A 15639-nucleotide genomic window follows, 5' to 3' on the forward strand; every position below is an offset into this window, starting at 1 on the left:
AGCAGGATGGGAGGCTACCAGTGTTTCGCTGCAGGCTGCTGGTGTTTCTCTGCACCACAGATTAGTGGAGCTGCTTTTCATTTTATATCGATTACTGTCAACTGATCAGGAGAGGATGAGTTGAGATGTGATGGCTGAGAATAAAAACAAACAGAACAGCATCTGTCTCACAACAAGAGTAATTTATGCATGTTTCAGCGCAGTGCCTGTATCATGTATACCCTCACAATGTAGATTAGACAGCACAGACAGTATGCATGTAATGGACATGAATTATTAATCATTAAAAATCAATAAGTGGCTGCGAGCAGTGGTGTAGGTCTATGATGTGGTTAATGATGGATTATGATGATAATTACCGTGAGATGAGAAAGCAGTGGATACAGCACTACAGAGTGGAGTGTCACTAACCGGACTAATTACAGCAAAATCTCATTTTCCCAGATGCATCAACATCTGCGGCCTCCGACAGATGCTGCTATCAGACGAGGAGGACGAGCTGCATCTGTGAGAAAGTAAGAATATCAAGGAGGAACATAAATTTTATCTTTGACTGCTGATACGTGCGTGTTAGCTCTTATTATATTGATGCAGAGCTCATCTTTTATGTTCATTTAAGAGCATTCTAAAGCCTTTTATCCCTCCATCAAGGAAACACTTCACTAACCACGTACAATTATTCAGGTTTATTACAGTTTATCTTATTTTGGTAGTATCGGAAAACAACATTATCCGTCCTGGCTTTGGAACAGTGGACCAGCTCTGTGGGGTCGTGGGAGTTTACCCATCCAGTCTACATGTGCTTTGTGGAGTTGGAGGAGGCTTACAACCGTGTTCCTCAGGGAGTCTTGTGGGGGGTACCGAGCTTGCTGCTACGAGCCATCCGGTCCCTGTATGACCAAAATGAAAGCTGCGTCCGCATACCCGGCGTAAAGCCTCCTCCAGGGTTGTCCGTTGTCGCCGATCCTGTTTGCGATATTCATGGACAGGATCTCGAGGTGCAGCCGTGGGGAGGAAGGGGTCTGGTTTGGGGACCTCAGAGTTGTGAAGCGGTCGGGATGAGTGTCCAAATCTGAGGCCATCGTTCTCTGCTGGAAACCAGTGGATTGCCCCCTCTGGGTACAGGGAGAGTTACTGCCTCAAGCAAGTGAGCTCAAGTATTTCGGGGTGTTGTTCAAGAGTGAGGGTAGAATGGAGCGTGAGGTGGATCGGCAGTTTGACGCGGCTTCTGTGGTGATGCGGGCGCTGTGCCGGACCGTCATGATTAAGAGGAATTTCGATTTACTGGTCCATCTTAGACTTAGACTTAGACTTAGACGTCTACGTCCCAACCCTCACCTATGGTCATGAGCTCTGGGTAGTGGCCGAGAGAATGAGTTCACGGATACAAGCATCCAAAATGAGTTTCCTCCTTGGGGTGTCTGGGCTCAGCCTTAGAGATAGGGTAAGGAGTTTGTACATCTAGAGGGAGCTCAGAGTAGAGCCGCTACTCCTTCACGCTGAAAGGGGTCAGTTGAGGTGGTTCGGGCATCTGATCAGGATCCTCCTGGGCGCCTCCTGTTAGAGGTGTTCCAGGCACGTCCCATTGGTAGGAGGCCCCGGGGCAGACCCAGAACACACTGGAGGGATTATAAATCTCGTCTGGCCTGGGAACGCCTTGGGGTCCTCCAGGAGGAGCTGGAAAGTGTTGCTGGGGAGAGGGACGTCTGGGGCGCTTTACTTGGCCTGCTGCCCCCACGACCTGGTCCAGAGGAGGCCCAGATTGAGGATATCTGTTGATCTCTGTTCATTCCTGACAGCTCTGACAGCAAACAAACAAAATCCTCCTTCAGTTACAACCATATAAACTCAAGCCCCTGCACAATTTAGGTGACACAGGAATATGTTGCCTGAAAACAGCTTAATAGCACTTAAACACGGACATTACGACAAGAGTAATGTGGCTTACCTCTCCCATGGAGTATAACAGCAAAAGGGGAGAGGCAAGGTGGGAGACACCCCTTTACAGGTGGGGTACCCCTAAAGATGAACATTGGGGTACAGAAACTGAGTATCAGACGTTCCACATACTGACTATGGAGGCCTGAGCGTGTCAGGTTGACCCTGTTACACAAATATAATCATCAAGACAGAAGATGTTGGCCAAAAACAGACCTGATCCTGATCCCTGGTGGCACTTTTAAGGCCCCCCAGCTGACCTTGGTGTTAAAAGATAAAAACAAAAAGCAGCTCTCTGGGAAGACGTTCTGTGTTCTGTGGGAAAAATCATTAATTTTGCAGCAGCTGGTTCTACAGAGGAGCCTGACGGAGTTCAATGGAGCTGCAACTCTGAAATGAAGGTCCAACAAAACTATCTCACAGCGGCTTTAAAAACATGCAGTTTTAGATGCTTTGTTTACTCTATAGCATCACAAACATCATGGCATGTGAAGTATTTTGAGGTGAAGCTTGGTTTTGCTTTGATTTTAACTTCTTTAGAGGATTTTGACTCGGTTTAGTAACAATGTTTGTGCTTTGTTTACCAAGTCCACCAGCCTAATTATAGATTTAGAGCGTCTCCTGATAGCTAATGGTAATTTGGTGAATTAATTAGTGAATTAATCAGTGGTACAAGGCTGAATCTGTGCATGCAGGTGGTAAATCCTTTCAGCAGGATCCAAAAACAAAGACCAGCAGAACAAAGAACTCTACACATATTTTTACTCGTGAAAGTTTCTGAATTCTAGTCTACCCGTAAACCTACAGAAAACATATGTCTCACAGGTAACTGTGCGTCTTTGTAGTAAATATTGTTTACTAAGTTTCAGGCCCAAAAGTTTCCAAAACTCCCTCAATGCCTAAAAGTCAGTGTCAAACCTACACCACCTAAAAACTGCAGGTACTTTTTTTTCCTTCTCCTCAGCAGCTGATAAAGCGCTCAACCTCACCGCCACTCAGCTGTGATGATAAAGTGTGAAAGACGCGTGCACTGTAGCTGTGACCTTTCCCCCTCTCCAGGCAAACACCTCCACACTGAACCCACAGCAGCAGCCGCCCCCCCAACACGGCTGCCTGGACTTCAAAGGAGAGAAAGACTGGAGAAAGTCATACAGCACTGCACCTCTCTGCATAGGCAAAGTTTTAAACTTCATACTTTCCACAGTGGTCTCACACAACGGCGCTTACCAGTGGAAATTCTTCGCAAACTGATAATGTTCGCAGATAAGTTAATTTACGCATCATCATGAGTTCCATGATCACAGAAAGACTTAATGACCTTTGACCACATTAACAGAACAAAGGGGAAGTGCAGTATTTCTCAACCTGGATCCTATTATCTCGTGTGTGTGTATTATCTCTCATTTTGTGTCTAAGTGACTCTCACTCAATACTCTGTCCAGTATTGAGTGAGACAGCAGCCAAACATGCTTAGGGCATGTTTGCACTGTCAATGTACGTTCACTAAAAGTGTTTTTGTCACTGACAGGCTCAGATTGTTAAGGTGCGGACACACCAAACCGACATCAAAGAACTAGCCGGACGAAAGCCAACTGTTGCGTCGTCTACATCGCCTCACGTCGCCCTGTGTCAGTTGCATTTGAACACACTACACGGACTACATCCGACGGCCAAGTGGCACGTACGTTCTGCGCCTGCGTGAGAGAGAGCGGAGTGAGAGAGTGGTACATCCTGTCAGCCGAGGGGTTTCCTATCTGTGCAGCCGAGCACCGCAGCACCTCCTCGGACTATTACATCCAGACGGTACCGGTGTTTCCTCCGCAGGCTCCACTTCACTCAGCTGCCCAATAAACCCGCTGCTTCTTCCCACTTTAACCTAGAAGTAGAGGAAGCAGTAGTAGCAGGAGAGGTAGAAGATGTAGTAGTAGAGGTAGTTGTCGTAGTAGAAGAAAATGTAGCAACAGAGATAATAGTAGTAGTAGTAGTAGATGTAGTAGAGGTAATAGTAGTAGTAGTTGTTGCCTTTGTACTGTGCACTGTGCACTTTGAGATTTGTATTTAAATGTAAAGTGCGTTATAAATAAAATCTATTATTATTATTATTAGTAGATGTAGCAAAAGAGGTAGTAGTAGTAGATGTGGTAGAGGTAACAGTAGATGTAGTAGAGGTAATAGTAGTAGTAGTAGAACATGTAGCAACATAGGTAATAGTTGTAGTAGAGGTAATAGTAGTAGTAGTAGTAGTAGTAGATGTAGTAGAGGTAACAGTAGTAGTAGTAGATGTAGCAACATAGGTAATAGTAGTAGTAGTAGTAGTAGATGTAGTAGAGGTAACAATAGTAGTAGAACATGTAGCAACATAGGTAATAGTTGTAGTAGTAGAGGAAATAGTAGTAGTAGTAGATGTAGCAACATAGGTAATAGTTGTAGTAGTAGTAGAGGTAATAGTAGTAGTAGTAGTAGATGTAGTAGAGGTAACAGTAGTAGTATAACATGTAGCAACATAGGTAATAGTTGTAGTAGTAGTAGAGGTAATAGTAGTAGTAGTAGTAGATGTAGTAGAGGTAACAATAGTAGTAGAACATGTAGCAACATAGGTAATAGTTGTAGTAGTAGAGGTAATAGTAGTAGTAGATGTAGCAACATAGGTAATAGTAGTAGTAGTAGTAGTAGTAGATGTAGTAGAGGTAACAGTAGTAGTAGAACATGTAGCAACATAGGTAATAGTTGTAGTAGTAGTAGAGGTAATAGTAGTAGTAGTAGATGTAGCAACATAGGTAATAGTAGTAGTAGTAGTAGTAGATGTAGTAGAGGTAATAGTAGCAGTAGTAGTAGTAGTAGTAGTAGATGTAGTAGAGGTAATAGTAGCAGTAGTGATGTGGTGCAGTTCACAGTGACTCTGAGCACTTTATTTCTGCTGCTGCTGGTCCAACAGGACAACAGGGAGACTTTTTGTCCTGGCTGGGATCAATCGCTCCATAGATGACGCCCACCCGGCCAGGCCTCTCCGTGGGCGGCCGGTAGCCCAGCAGCCCAGCAGCCCAGCAGCCCAGCAGGCCGGCCTGGTCCGGCCCCGCCTGGGCCCTCCTCCGGCCCCCGCAGCCTGCAGGGCCAACACAACAGGAGAGCTGCACTTTACATGTGAAGGCTTTTAGCTGACACTCAGCTGAACTTTAAAGTCAGTGTAAGAGAGTGCAGAGCTTTCTTAGTGTGAGATACTTCCTGCTGAAGGCGGGGACGCTCACAGCCAATGGGATGTGAGGGAGAGAACGAAAGGCGGTGTGATTGGACGAGAAATCTGAGAATAAAAACCCTGCTGATTTCAGGGAAGAAACTTTGCTTATTGTTATGTAAAGGAATATCTAACCCCACAAATACCCTGCGTTACCTTGAATTGTCACACAACTCGTGCAGTATAATCCAAGTCTCATTTCTGCAGTCGGATGCTCAGTCCCCCCCAAACAGTGAAACTTATCTGCACTCTCTGTATTAAAGCCAGACTCCATTGACTTTGTTGTGATGTCGCCTACAGACAAATATTAACACTTTCTCCGCCAGAGTATTATCTTTAAGTTGCCAGCCACCACCAGCACTTTTTTATCATATTAACTAATCTTTAAAGACCGGTAGAACCGGTAGAAGAGTTTGCTTCTTCGTCCAAGTCGGATTCAGAATGTTGATCAAAACAGGAAGTGTCGGAAACTGAGTCCATCAACATCTCCACGGCTTGTGCAACTGTAAACTTTTCCGTTGGCGTCGGCATTTTTCGTGCAGTTTACAAGCTGCTACATCGTCTACGAATTTCCAGCGGATCTTCTTCTTCATTTGTTCTTGGACACGGCAGTACTGTTCTATGTAACAGCGCCCCCTATCTTATAACAGCGAAAACACGGATTGACGAAATATTTTGTCAGTGGCGGGGAAAGAGTGACTAAAAAGACATTCATCCTCGTAATGACATCGTATCTTTATTTCCAACAAATCATACAACAGTTCGTACGATATCCTTTGAATTAGCGCCCCACGAATATCGTTAAGTCCTTATTGTTAAGTTATGTAATTGATGTAAAGTTATGAAGTTTAGGTTTATGAAAAGAAACATGGTGAGGATGTACCTTGAAATGACTCAAAATTCTGAACATTGGTCTCCAGGGGAAAGGTCCTGGATGAAAGTCCTGTGTTTTGTGACGCGCAGACTTCCAAAATATGCAGTTTATGCACGAACTAATGGCTCATGACTATGTGGGATATGTACAAATTTTGGTGCTTTACTTTTAGTAGGAAACGTATGAACTGCGCATGAGGACAGCCCGATATTTCACATACAGTGTTAGCAGTGTGTATTTTTCTAACGCTTCTTGGGCGCTTCTGAAACATGCTGCTGTTTATCTGTTTCTGGGTACTTGTTTCTACCGGGAGACAAGCCAGAAAAACTTCAGAGAAAAAACAACAACAGTTGTCATCAAAATGTAATTTTCTGAGCTGAAATGAAGTCGTTCAAATTTCTATTTTTCTTTGTAGCACTTTAAGGACCACTCCACCATTTTGGCTTAAACGTTCAAAGCTCATTCCTGACCTTGGAGGTCCGTTCAGTAGCTGTTTGGGATCTTTCAGTCGTGAATAATGTTATTGATGTTTTTGTCGGTGTTGCTTTGAAGAGAAGGTATTTTTGCAATTTTAAGTGATCATATTTGTGAGTCTATCTTTACTTTGTGCCTTTAGATGTTTAAAATTTCAAGTATGAAACAGTTTTGCATTTGAGGCACTTGCTGACACACTGAACCTTGAAATTTAAACAAGCAGCACACAAACAATTTAAATGGACTTTTCCCCGCACAGTATATAAACATTTACAAAATGACTCATTTATGTTAAGCAACTCTGAATGTCACGCAACAACAAGGACATTTACACCTTGAATTTTAAAACAGTCCGTCACAGAGCTGCACACAAGGTGAGATGAAGTTAACATCTACACAGATACTAAAACAGCCGACGTGAATGAAACATATCAGTTCAACTGTCCGCTCTATCATCTGCGAGACCAGGTTGAATGTGTGTGTGTTCAGGCTGTCCGTTAACCTGTCTGCATCTGTTGCTGTGGTAACAATACAGCTGAGAGCGTGTACGCTGGCTGATAATATGGTTTGACAGTACAGTAGATCTCGTTAAACCAGGCAGCATCAGAGAAGGAGGAAGTGTAAGTACGTATGCAGCGGTGACTGCGCTGTGACTGTCACTGGATCAGTATCAGACTGTGTGCTGCATAAAGAGGGAGGGAGAGGACTGATGGCAGCCAGGGTAGCAGTTTGTAATGGCAAATAAATTGTAATAGAAACATGATGCCTTTTAATCAACTTAAACCTGAAGTAGGCATCTTAATTTTGGTGTAACAGTCTGAAGTTGACATGGTGTCCCAGAACGTCAACAACCAACACATCCAGAGTACCTTGGACGTCATATGTGGACGTGAAAGATCTATGACCAATCGTCAATGTGTGACGAGGTCGGAATGAGAATGTGTCATCCGTTCATCAACAGTGGCTTTCTTGCAGTCTTCACCACAGAACTACAACCGTGACCTTTTCATGAGGTTGAACAGTTGCCCTGAGCTCATCTAACCACTTAATTCTGCTGACTGTCATCACTCTTTGCTGCCTGTGTCTTCACTATGACTTCTTATGAGAGAGCTGTGTGGCACCCTCACAGGTTACCCACAAGGCCACCGACCTTAAAGGGGAAAAAAAGGGTGAGCCAGTAACAAGTGTTTCAGGAGGTCTGAGGTCTGTTTTTCGCAGTGGAAAGGGGCTGAATTCAAATGTCCACCCTGTTGACTTGCGGGCTTCAGTTGTACTTACTGTGGCGAGTTTGTGGTCATCACGTAAAGTCTGTGACAACAGAGACTGCAAGCCGCTGATAGACAGCCGAGACTGTTTTACAAAACCTTCAAGAGCTCACAAATGTCATAAATTATCTTTATTTCACCATAAATCCTTAATTTTGGGGTTCGGGGGGGGGGTTCGAAAAGTCCTTTACAGTATTTTGTTAAATTAAGTTTTGTAAACATAAAGACAGATGCTAAATAAAATAATTCTCTTTTCTTATAATCAAATACAGTCAATAATCCCCCTCCTCACCAGGAAACAAATCCCACAAGAGCTCTAAAATGTCCCAAATCACCTTTATTTTACCATAAATCCTTAATTCGGAGTTCCTCAGGGAACCGCTCTTGGTCCCCCTGTTTTTTATTCTGAAAGAACCGAACATTTTCCTTCAGGGTCTTCTACATTTCACAGCGTGTAGGCATGGTAATATATTTGAAATGCACACACTTACAGTGGCTCATAAGTGATGATTGAGTCTATACTTTGCTTCTTAGGATAAATCCTGCGTAGTATATCTTAAAGGTTGAGTGTGTGCTATCTAGCGGGAGATTGCAGAACTGAAACGATGGCAGTACCAAAAACTTGAAAAAGCAACACCCTATCTGGAGCCTGTGTTTGATTTGTCTGTTCTGGGCTACTGTAGAAACATGGCGGACTCCGTGGGAGAGGACCTGCCCCATACACAGATATAAATTCTGCAATTTTCTAAGGTAACGAAATCAAAATACTTCTTAGTTTCAGGTGATTATAAATAAATGAAAACATAGTGATGAGCACGACACGCTGGACCTTTAAGGTGACAGAAGAACAAATCTGGAATCATCAAACACACCAGATGCGTGTATTTATCCGTGTTTATGTGTCGCAGTGCGGACATTTAGCCGAAGCTTTTATGCAGAGTTAGCTTCAGGCCCTGGAACACCAACTTTACAATTTAACAGCAAAAAAAGGGACTTTTAAATTAGTAATTTAAAACATTACAATGAGCTCCTGGATCACCCACATCACAACCAACAAACACGGAGCAGATTTACATTTTAGTCACTTATCCAACGCCGTTGTCCAGAGCAGAGTGCAGATTGAATTCGCCCACCGTCAGGACATTCACATTTACATTTTACTCTCTTAGCTGGAGCCTTTTTATTTTTGTTTTTTACCTGGAGGGAAGCAGCTCCGCTTCACTTCCTTGATCGCTGACATGACCGGGAAGCAGTGACCGACAGAATCTGGCAATGCTGAGAATTTCTGAGAAAACCGCAGATCTGTTTTAGCAGGAAGGAAGAGAAGAGGTTGAGAGTTCAGCTCTTTGTTAGGTCCAGGAGGTAAAGGACAAAACTATCTGTGTTAAAATATAAGTGCTTTATGCTTCCAGAGGGCAGTGATCACTTTTGTCAAATATGAAATGCTTTTATTTGTGGATGAATTTGTGCTCAAATCATTCATGCAAAGACAATCAGTCGTCACATTTCTGATGTTCCAGTCAGTTTATGTGGAGCTCCACGCAGGCAGCAACCTCCACAGACGATATCTGATATTTAATTAACGGCAGATAAATCTTTATTTCCTCCGTGTGTTCGGCCCTGTTGTCTCGGCACTGTCTTGTCACTGTGTATATTAGTTGTCAGCACGTCTCTGCATTAATGTCACCAAGACAAATCCCTGTGCATTCATTGTACCCTGCGATTTAAGTGATGCTGGTTGTGATGTGCTGCAGGGACGTGGGCAGGGCGATGTGGGTACTTGTGCGTGAGGAGCCCTAAGTTGCAGAGGTTTTTTTCTAATTGAGTCAGGGACTTATGCTGGCAAGGTAGGCGTGTGAGTGGGGGGGAGACTAATCCCAAGCTGCTGTTGTTTTTCGTGCCTGCTGGCTCGAGATCAAAAACTTAACAGCAATAATCATGCAAAATGTGTGGCTTCACTTCAAAGCCTGCCTCAACTTTGCTCACACCCTTGTAGCTCGCATTGTTTCATCATTTCTACCAGTTTTTCATCTCTTCTCCTTCCTCTCCTGCGAGAGCTTTTTACCCCTCTCTTTTGTCACATCTCAGCACATGTCAATCAGCGAGGCTGGGAGGTGATCTGATAGGCAGTCGTGACCTTTCTGCAGAAATTAATACACTAAACAGATTAATCACACGTCAGATAAGCTTAAAGTTGAGGTGTTTTCGTCACGCACCGCTTTGAAGGCCGGTTGGTTTTTCTCTGACTGCAGTGTGTGGTCGTGGCGGAGGGAGCGTCTGCCTCCGCCTGAGATAGCAGACATGTCAGACGTCAGCAGCACTCTCAGGGTGAGGATGCCGTGGGCGGCGAGGGTCGCTGAGGCCTGTACGTGGCCAAAATGGGCAAATCCCCTCCACGTCAGCCCACGGCCTGTCAGCAGGGAGCTGCAGGGCTTCCCACTGAAGCCTTAAAGGTGCAGACCAGTAAAAACTGCACCACATTAATGACGCCTGGGCCGCTTTTTATCTGAACCCACTCCTGTCATTACACAGCAAGTGATGCGCGCTTGTACTCAGAGTGACCTTTTTCTGTTTTGTGAAAACAAAACCTAAAAAGACTGCAAATCAGTTTTGCTCTTACAAACCCTGAATTTTCTCAGCACCTTATTAAAACATTTTTTGTGACATATTTTGAATTATAAAGTGTTAGTCATTGTGAATCATGTGCATGTGCTACCTGTTTTATCATGATAAATGATATTTATAATCAAACTCTAGCATTTCAAGATGAAAATCTGTTGTACGGTGGCCAACAAGGGCCAATGTGCTTCACCGAGCCGAAACATTTCAGTCATGAGAAACATGCTGCAGCTTCGGAAATGATGCCAATTGAAAACACGTCCACAAACGACGTCCAGGGTACCCTGGGTGCGCTGGTTGCTGACGTTCTGGGACGCCGTGTCTGCGTGTTGTCTGTTTTAACAGGAAATTTAATGTTAACATACAGTCTCTTTCAAAATAAAAGCACTACGTCGGTACAGCACCACCTATTGACCTTTTTTCCCCTTCAACAACGCACACGTGGTTGTGTTTAGGAAAAAACAATAGGGTTTGGCTTTAGAAACTTACGGGACATGAACATCGGCCTCCCGGGTGAAAGTCCGTGGTTGTTGGATCCGTCCACCACCTCTCCCGCCTGCCCTACTCGGACTTTCGCCGCCTTAACTATCGTCCTTGTCCTGCTGCATTTCCCCCTGACGCCTCCAAGTGACGTTAAACCATAACGGCAACCACCTGCATATAATGCCAGCGTTAAAGGACGCCTTTTTTCCGTTGGTTTCTGACGCCGCAAGTCACTCCCCAAGCACCGGATTTCGACGACTCTGGAGTGAGACCGGGCTCGCTAAACCCGAGGTAGCCAATTTGGTGTGTAGTCTCTAGTGCGCTTTCTCTATGGGCCCAATGATGCAGAAGCAGCGCCATTCATCTGAGTGATTTTATCGCACAGTTGAATGATTTTGGCTTCGTGTGCAACTGAGTAACTTTTATAGGAATGAACGAAGCCCCGCCTCCAAAGCTGTATCCAGTCTTCTGGGTCCAAAACCAAGTTGTTCCAAGTAGCACTGTCGTAGCACGTTTGCTGTTAATTATTTGTATTGGCTTTCTGCAGCATGTTCCTGTTGTGTTTTTGAATCGGCAGCACATTTCTCTAATGTTTGACCTTGTGGGCCACCGTACTATTGTCCAAATTCCTCCTACTGTAAGTTTTGTTTTTATTCATTTAACTGCTCTTCTTATTTTCCTGCCAGTTAAGTTTTTAATTAGATGTTTTCAGAATGTCAGAAAAAGTCCAAGAGTCCACCAACAGTCTAAAACCCGAATATATTTAATATTTAATGATATGAAAAGCAAACTTTCACATGTCAGAAGCTGTAACCAGGATTTTTTTTTTAATTGAATTACAAAATTGCACATTTTACCTTTTCATTTCATTATTTTCATGCCAGTAAATTATTTTTCTTTAATTAGCTGTTTGCAGAATGTCAGAAAAAGTCCAAGAGTCCACCAACAGTCTAAAACCTGAATATATTTAATATTTAATGATATAAACAACAAACTTTGACATGTCAGAAGCTGTAGCCAGAAAATATTTCAGGTATTTTTTTTAAAAAAAAATTTGTTTTCATTAGTTTCCTGCCAGTATTTTTTTTTTAATTATTTGTATTTATTTTTTTAATTAGCTTTTTTTTAATTATTTTTTAGAGCTGGTTTATTTATTCATTTATTTTTATATTTATCATTGTTGCTTGATAATTAACTAAATTGATTTATGAAGCTGTTTAATTTATTAATAGATAAGTAAAAAAGGGGTAGGGTCATATAAGTTTTACTTCTACCTGCTCCTTTTCGGACACTGTTCTTTTTTGTTTGTATTCTGTTTTCTGTCTTTAAATTTTTTTTTTTTTATGTTCGAAATAAAATAGATTCATTCATTCATTCATTCATTTTATTATCAGAATAGTTGCTAATTAACTCGCTGCGGATAAGTACAACTTTAAGGTACTTGTACTCGAGTATTTTTGCTACTTTACTACATTTATTTGTGAGTAACTTTACAGATTCAGATTATTAATGTAAAGTAGGGATAAATTATGGTGCATTTTTATTTTAAGCGACACAGCAGTGTTTAAAGTAACAACATTAATGGATTAATGCATCAACCTTGTAATCCAATAATGTAATATTTTATTTTTGGTACTTTAATCATATTTTGATGCTCATACTTTGTACTTTTACCTGATTTTAAACACCTGACGTTACCTCTCTTTAATTACTGCGCACTTTCTTTAGCAGAGTAATTCTGAAGTTGTCTGGACGATAAAACAACTTTCCTGTGATCACTGACGCGCCCGTGTTTCCAGACAGTATCTTCATGGAGGTGAGTCTGACTCTAAGTTGTAGTCGCAGAGTGTGAAGGCAGCAGATTTCCACGCTGGCACATTTGCAGGCAGCAGGGCTCCTATAGCTGTTTCTGCAGTAAAGTTTCACACACATAAACACACTGCAGGAACACTGCAGTCTCTATCTGTATGTCACATAACCTCCGCCTACGCTCACGACGCCCACACACATCCTTGCCCAAAACGCCCACACGAGTGTAATCTGTGTGCAAAGACACACACATACACACACACACAGACACACACACATCGCCCCTATACACACTCCCCACCCACGCAGGCACACACGTGTTCAGTCAGACATAAGCCGCTCATACCATCCCACACTTTCTCAACAGACACAAAGTAAGACTCTGCTAACCAGGGAGCCTGTGCAAACACACCGGCTTTAGCATATTCACACACACACACATTCAATACACACACAAGCCGTGGCCTCGTACGGCATCTTTAAACTCAATAAAAAAAACTGCTCGGCTGCTTTACTTTCTGACCAGATTTTTTGATTTCACAACATTTTTTTTTTTCCGTCCTCACATCCACGCCCGTCTAAAATGTGTCTGCCACCCAAACACTGGGTGGAGACGACAATAGGAGGCACCAAACTCCAGTCATTTTTTTTATCTGCTGCTTTTTGGCATCACAGTCATCCTGTAACCCATATTCCCTCCAAATGAAAAGGGACACTCCATGACAAGCACTACCACCGCCTGGAGACTGAATCATGCCGCTCTGTTGTTCCTCCTCTTTCTTTCTCTTTTTTTTTCCTCCAAAAGAGGAACTTGGATGAAAAGAGCTGCTTTTTTAGAGCGCAAAGTGTTGAGGATGTGGGTTGGTGGGAAGGAGAGGAGAGGAGAGGGGAGGAGAGGGGAGGGAGGAGACAGAGGGGAGGGAGAAGGGGAGCAGAGCAGCGTGGGCGCTCTGACAGGGCGAGGGGCTGACAGGCCCAGGCGTGGGCGTGTCATTGAAATGTGTTTCTACTCCGGAGGGGGAGAAGAAGAAGAAGGAGGGAGAGAGAAAAAAAAGTTGCAGGGAGGAAGAAAAGGAGGAGAAGAAGAAAAAGAGAGAGCTGCAGAAATTAAACGAACAGGCGTCTCCTGAAAAGTGAAATATGAAGAGGCTCCTTGCCAAATGAGATACATCCACTGTTTGGAGGTTTCGGCGGGGAGGGGAGGACACAGGCAGGAAAAAAAAAAGTGACGCCTACTCTTGGCGAGTGATTGACAGGACGACATGAAAGCAGATTGCTGCTGTCGTGTGAAAACCTTGTACATCTTGCTCTCGGCGGTTTCTAATGTTTTTAGGACTAAATTGAAGGATGAGCTGAGGTTGTTTTTTTTTTTGTGTCGGTTTTGGGGAAACATTTTAAAACCGGATCAGATGAATTCTAAAGATGGATTTGTGCTTTTGCAGAGAGACAACTTCGCAAACCCACGCAGAGAAGAGTGTTGAGGGTAACACCCCCCAAAGATCTCAAAGAAATACAGACGTGTCGTGTGCCAAGAAAGGGTTTCAGAAAGTTCAGTTTGGTTGTATTGTTCGGCACAGAGGAAACAAAATTCCTCTTCAAGGCACGAAATATCGTTGCTGTTCTTGTCCTCGCCCTGTCCACTTACCTCAATTAAGTAGGACACGTACTCATCCCAACCCGTCACATATCGCCACTTTGTCAGGCTGTCACGTCTGAATATGGGACACGCTCCTGGATGAACATTGCAATCAACCAATCACAGCCCTCTGACATCATCAGTGTGCTGCTCTTGCGCTTCTATCGAAGTTCATTTGTGCTCCTTCAGAGCTAGTTTTCCAAACGGAACAACACTGAACAAAAACCTTAAAAGCTACTGCACAGTTAGCGAGTTAGCATGCTAACTAGGTTGGCTATGCTAACAAGTAATGCAGAATTTATATATTTGTGTTTTACTTCTTTGCTTGTCGCTAGGCTAATTTATACAATTAAAAATGCCATAGGCTTGTGCTAATAACGTTAGCATGTTGTATTTGTTTGGAAAACGTGTTTAGTATAAGACAGTTGTTTTGTCAGTGAACCTTGTAAGTTGTAATTCAGCCAAATTATGTAACGTTACCTTGTTTACATGTTGTCCCTGGCGTTATATGAGAAGAAGAAAAGTCTGCCAGCTGCTAGGCTAATTTATACAATGTAAAATGCCATAGACTTGTGCTAATAACGTTAGCATGTTTCACTTGTTTGGAAAACGTGTTTAGTATAAGACAGTTGTTTTGTCAGTGAACCTTGTGAGTTGTAATGGAGCCCAATTATGTGCCGTTACCTTTGTTAAATGTTGCTGTTGTCCCTGCTTTTATATGAGTAGAGGAAAAGTTTGCTCGTCGCTAGGCTAATTTATACAATGTAAAATGCCATAGGCTTGTGCAAATAATGTTAGCATGTTGTATTTGTTTGTTAAATGTGTTTAGTATAAGACAGTTGTTTTGTCAGTGAACCTTGTGAGTTGTAATGGAGCCAAATTTTGTAATGTTACCTTTGTTAAATGTTGCTGTTGTCCCTGGTTTTATATGAGTAGAAGAAAAGTCTGCTAGCTGCTAGGCTAATTTATACAATGTAAAATGCCATAGGCTTGTGTTAATAACGTTAGCATCTTATATGTGTTTGGAAATCAAACAAAATGTTTAGTATAAGACAGTTGTTTTGTCAGTGAACCTTGTAAGTTGTAATTTAATTATGTAATGTTACCTTTGTTAAGTGTTGCCGTTGTCCCTGGTTTTATATGAGAAGAGGAAAAGTTTGCTAGCTGATAGGCTAATTTACACAATGTAAAATGCCATAGGCTTGTGCTAATTATGTTAGCATGTATTTGTTTGGAAATCAAACAAAATGTTTAGTATAAGACAGTTGTTTTGTCAGCGAACCTTGTAAGTTGTAATTCAGCCAAATTT

The 15639-nt window shown here is 42.7% G+C and overlaps 1 protein-coding gene across 1 annotated transcript; it reads right to left on the bottom strand.

The window, feature by feature from the left end:
• Positions 1-4040: 4040 nt before the first annotated feature.
• LOC126403453 (uncharacterized) lies at positions 4041-4646 on the bottom strand. The gene has a single exon (XM_050066130.1). The coding sequence runs from the start codon at positions 4644-4646 to the stop codon at positions 4041-4043; it is 606 nt and encodes a 201-aa protein (XP_049922087.1).
• Between the last annotated feature and the right edge of the window lie 10993 nt (positions 4647-15639).

This window comes from Epinephelus moara, chromosome 16, assembly GCF_006386435.1.
Source record: "Epinephelus moara isolate mb chromosome 16, YSFRI_EMoa_1.0, whole genome shotgun sequence".
In the NCBI taxonomy this organism is placed as follows: Eukaryota; Metazoa; Chordata; class Actinopteri; order Perciformes; family Serranidae; genus Epinephelus; species Epinephelus moara.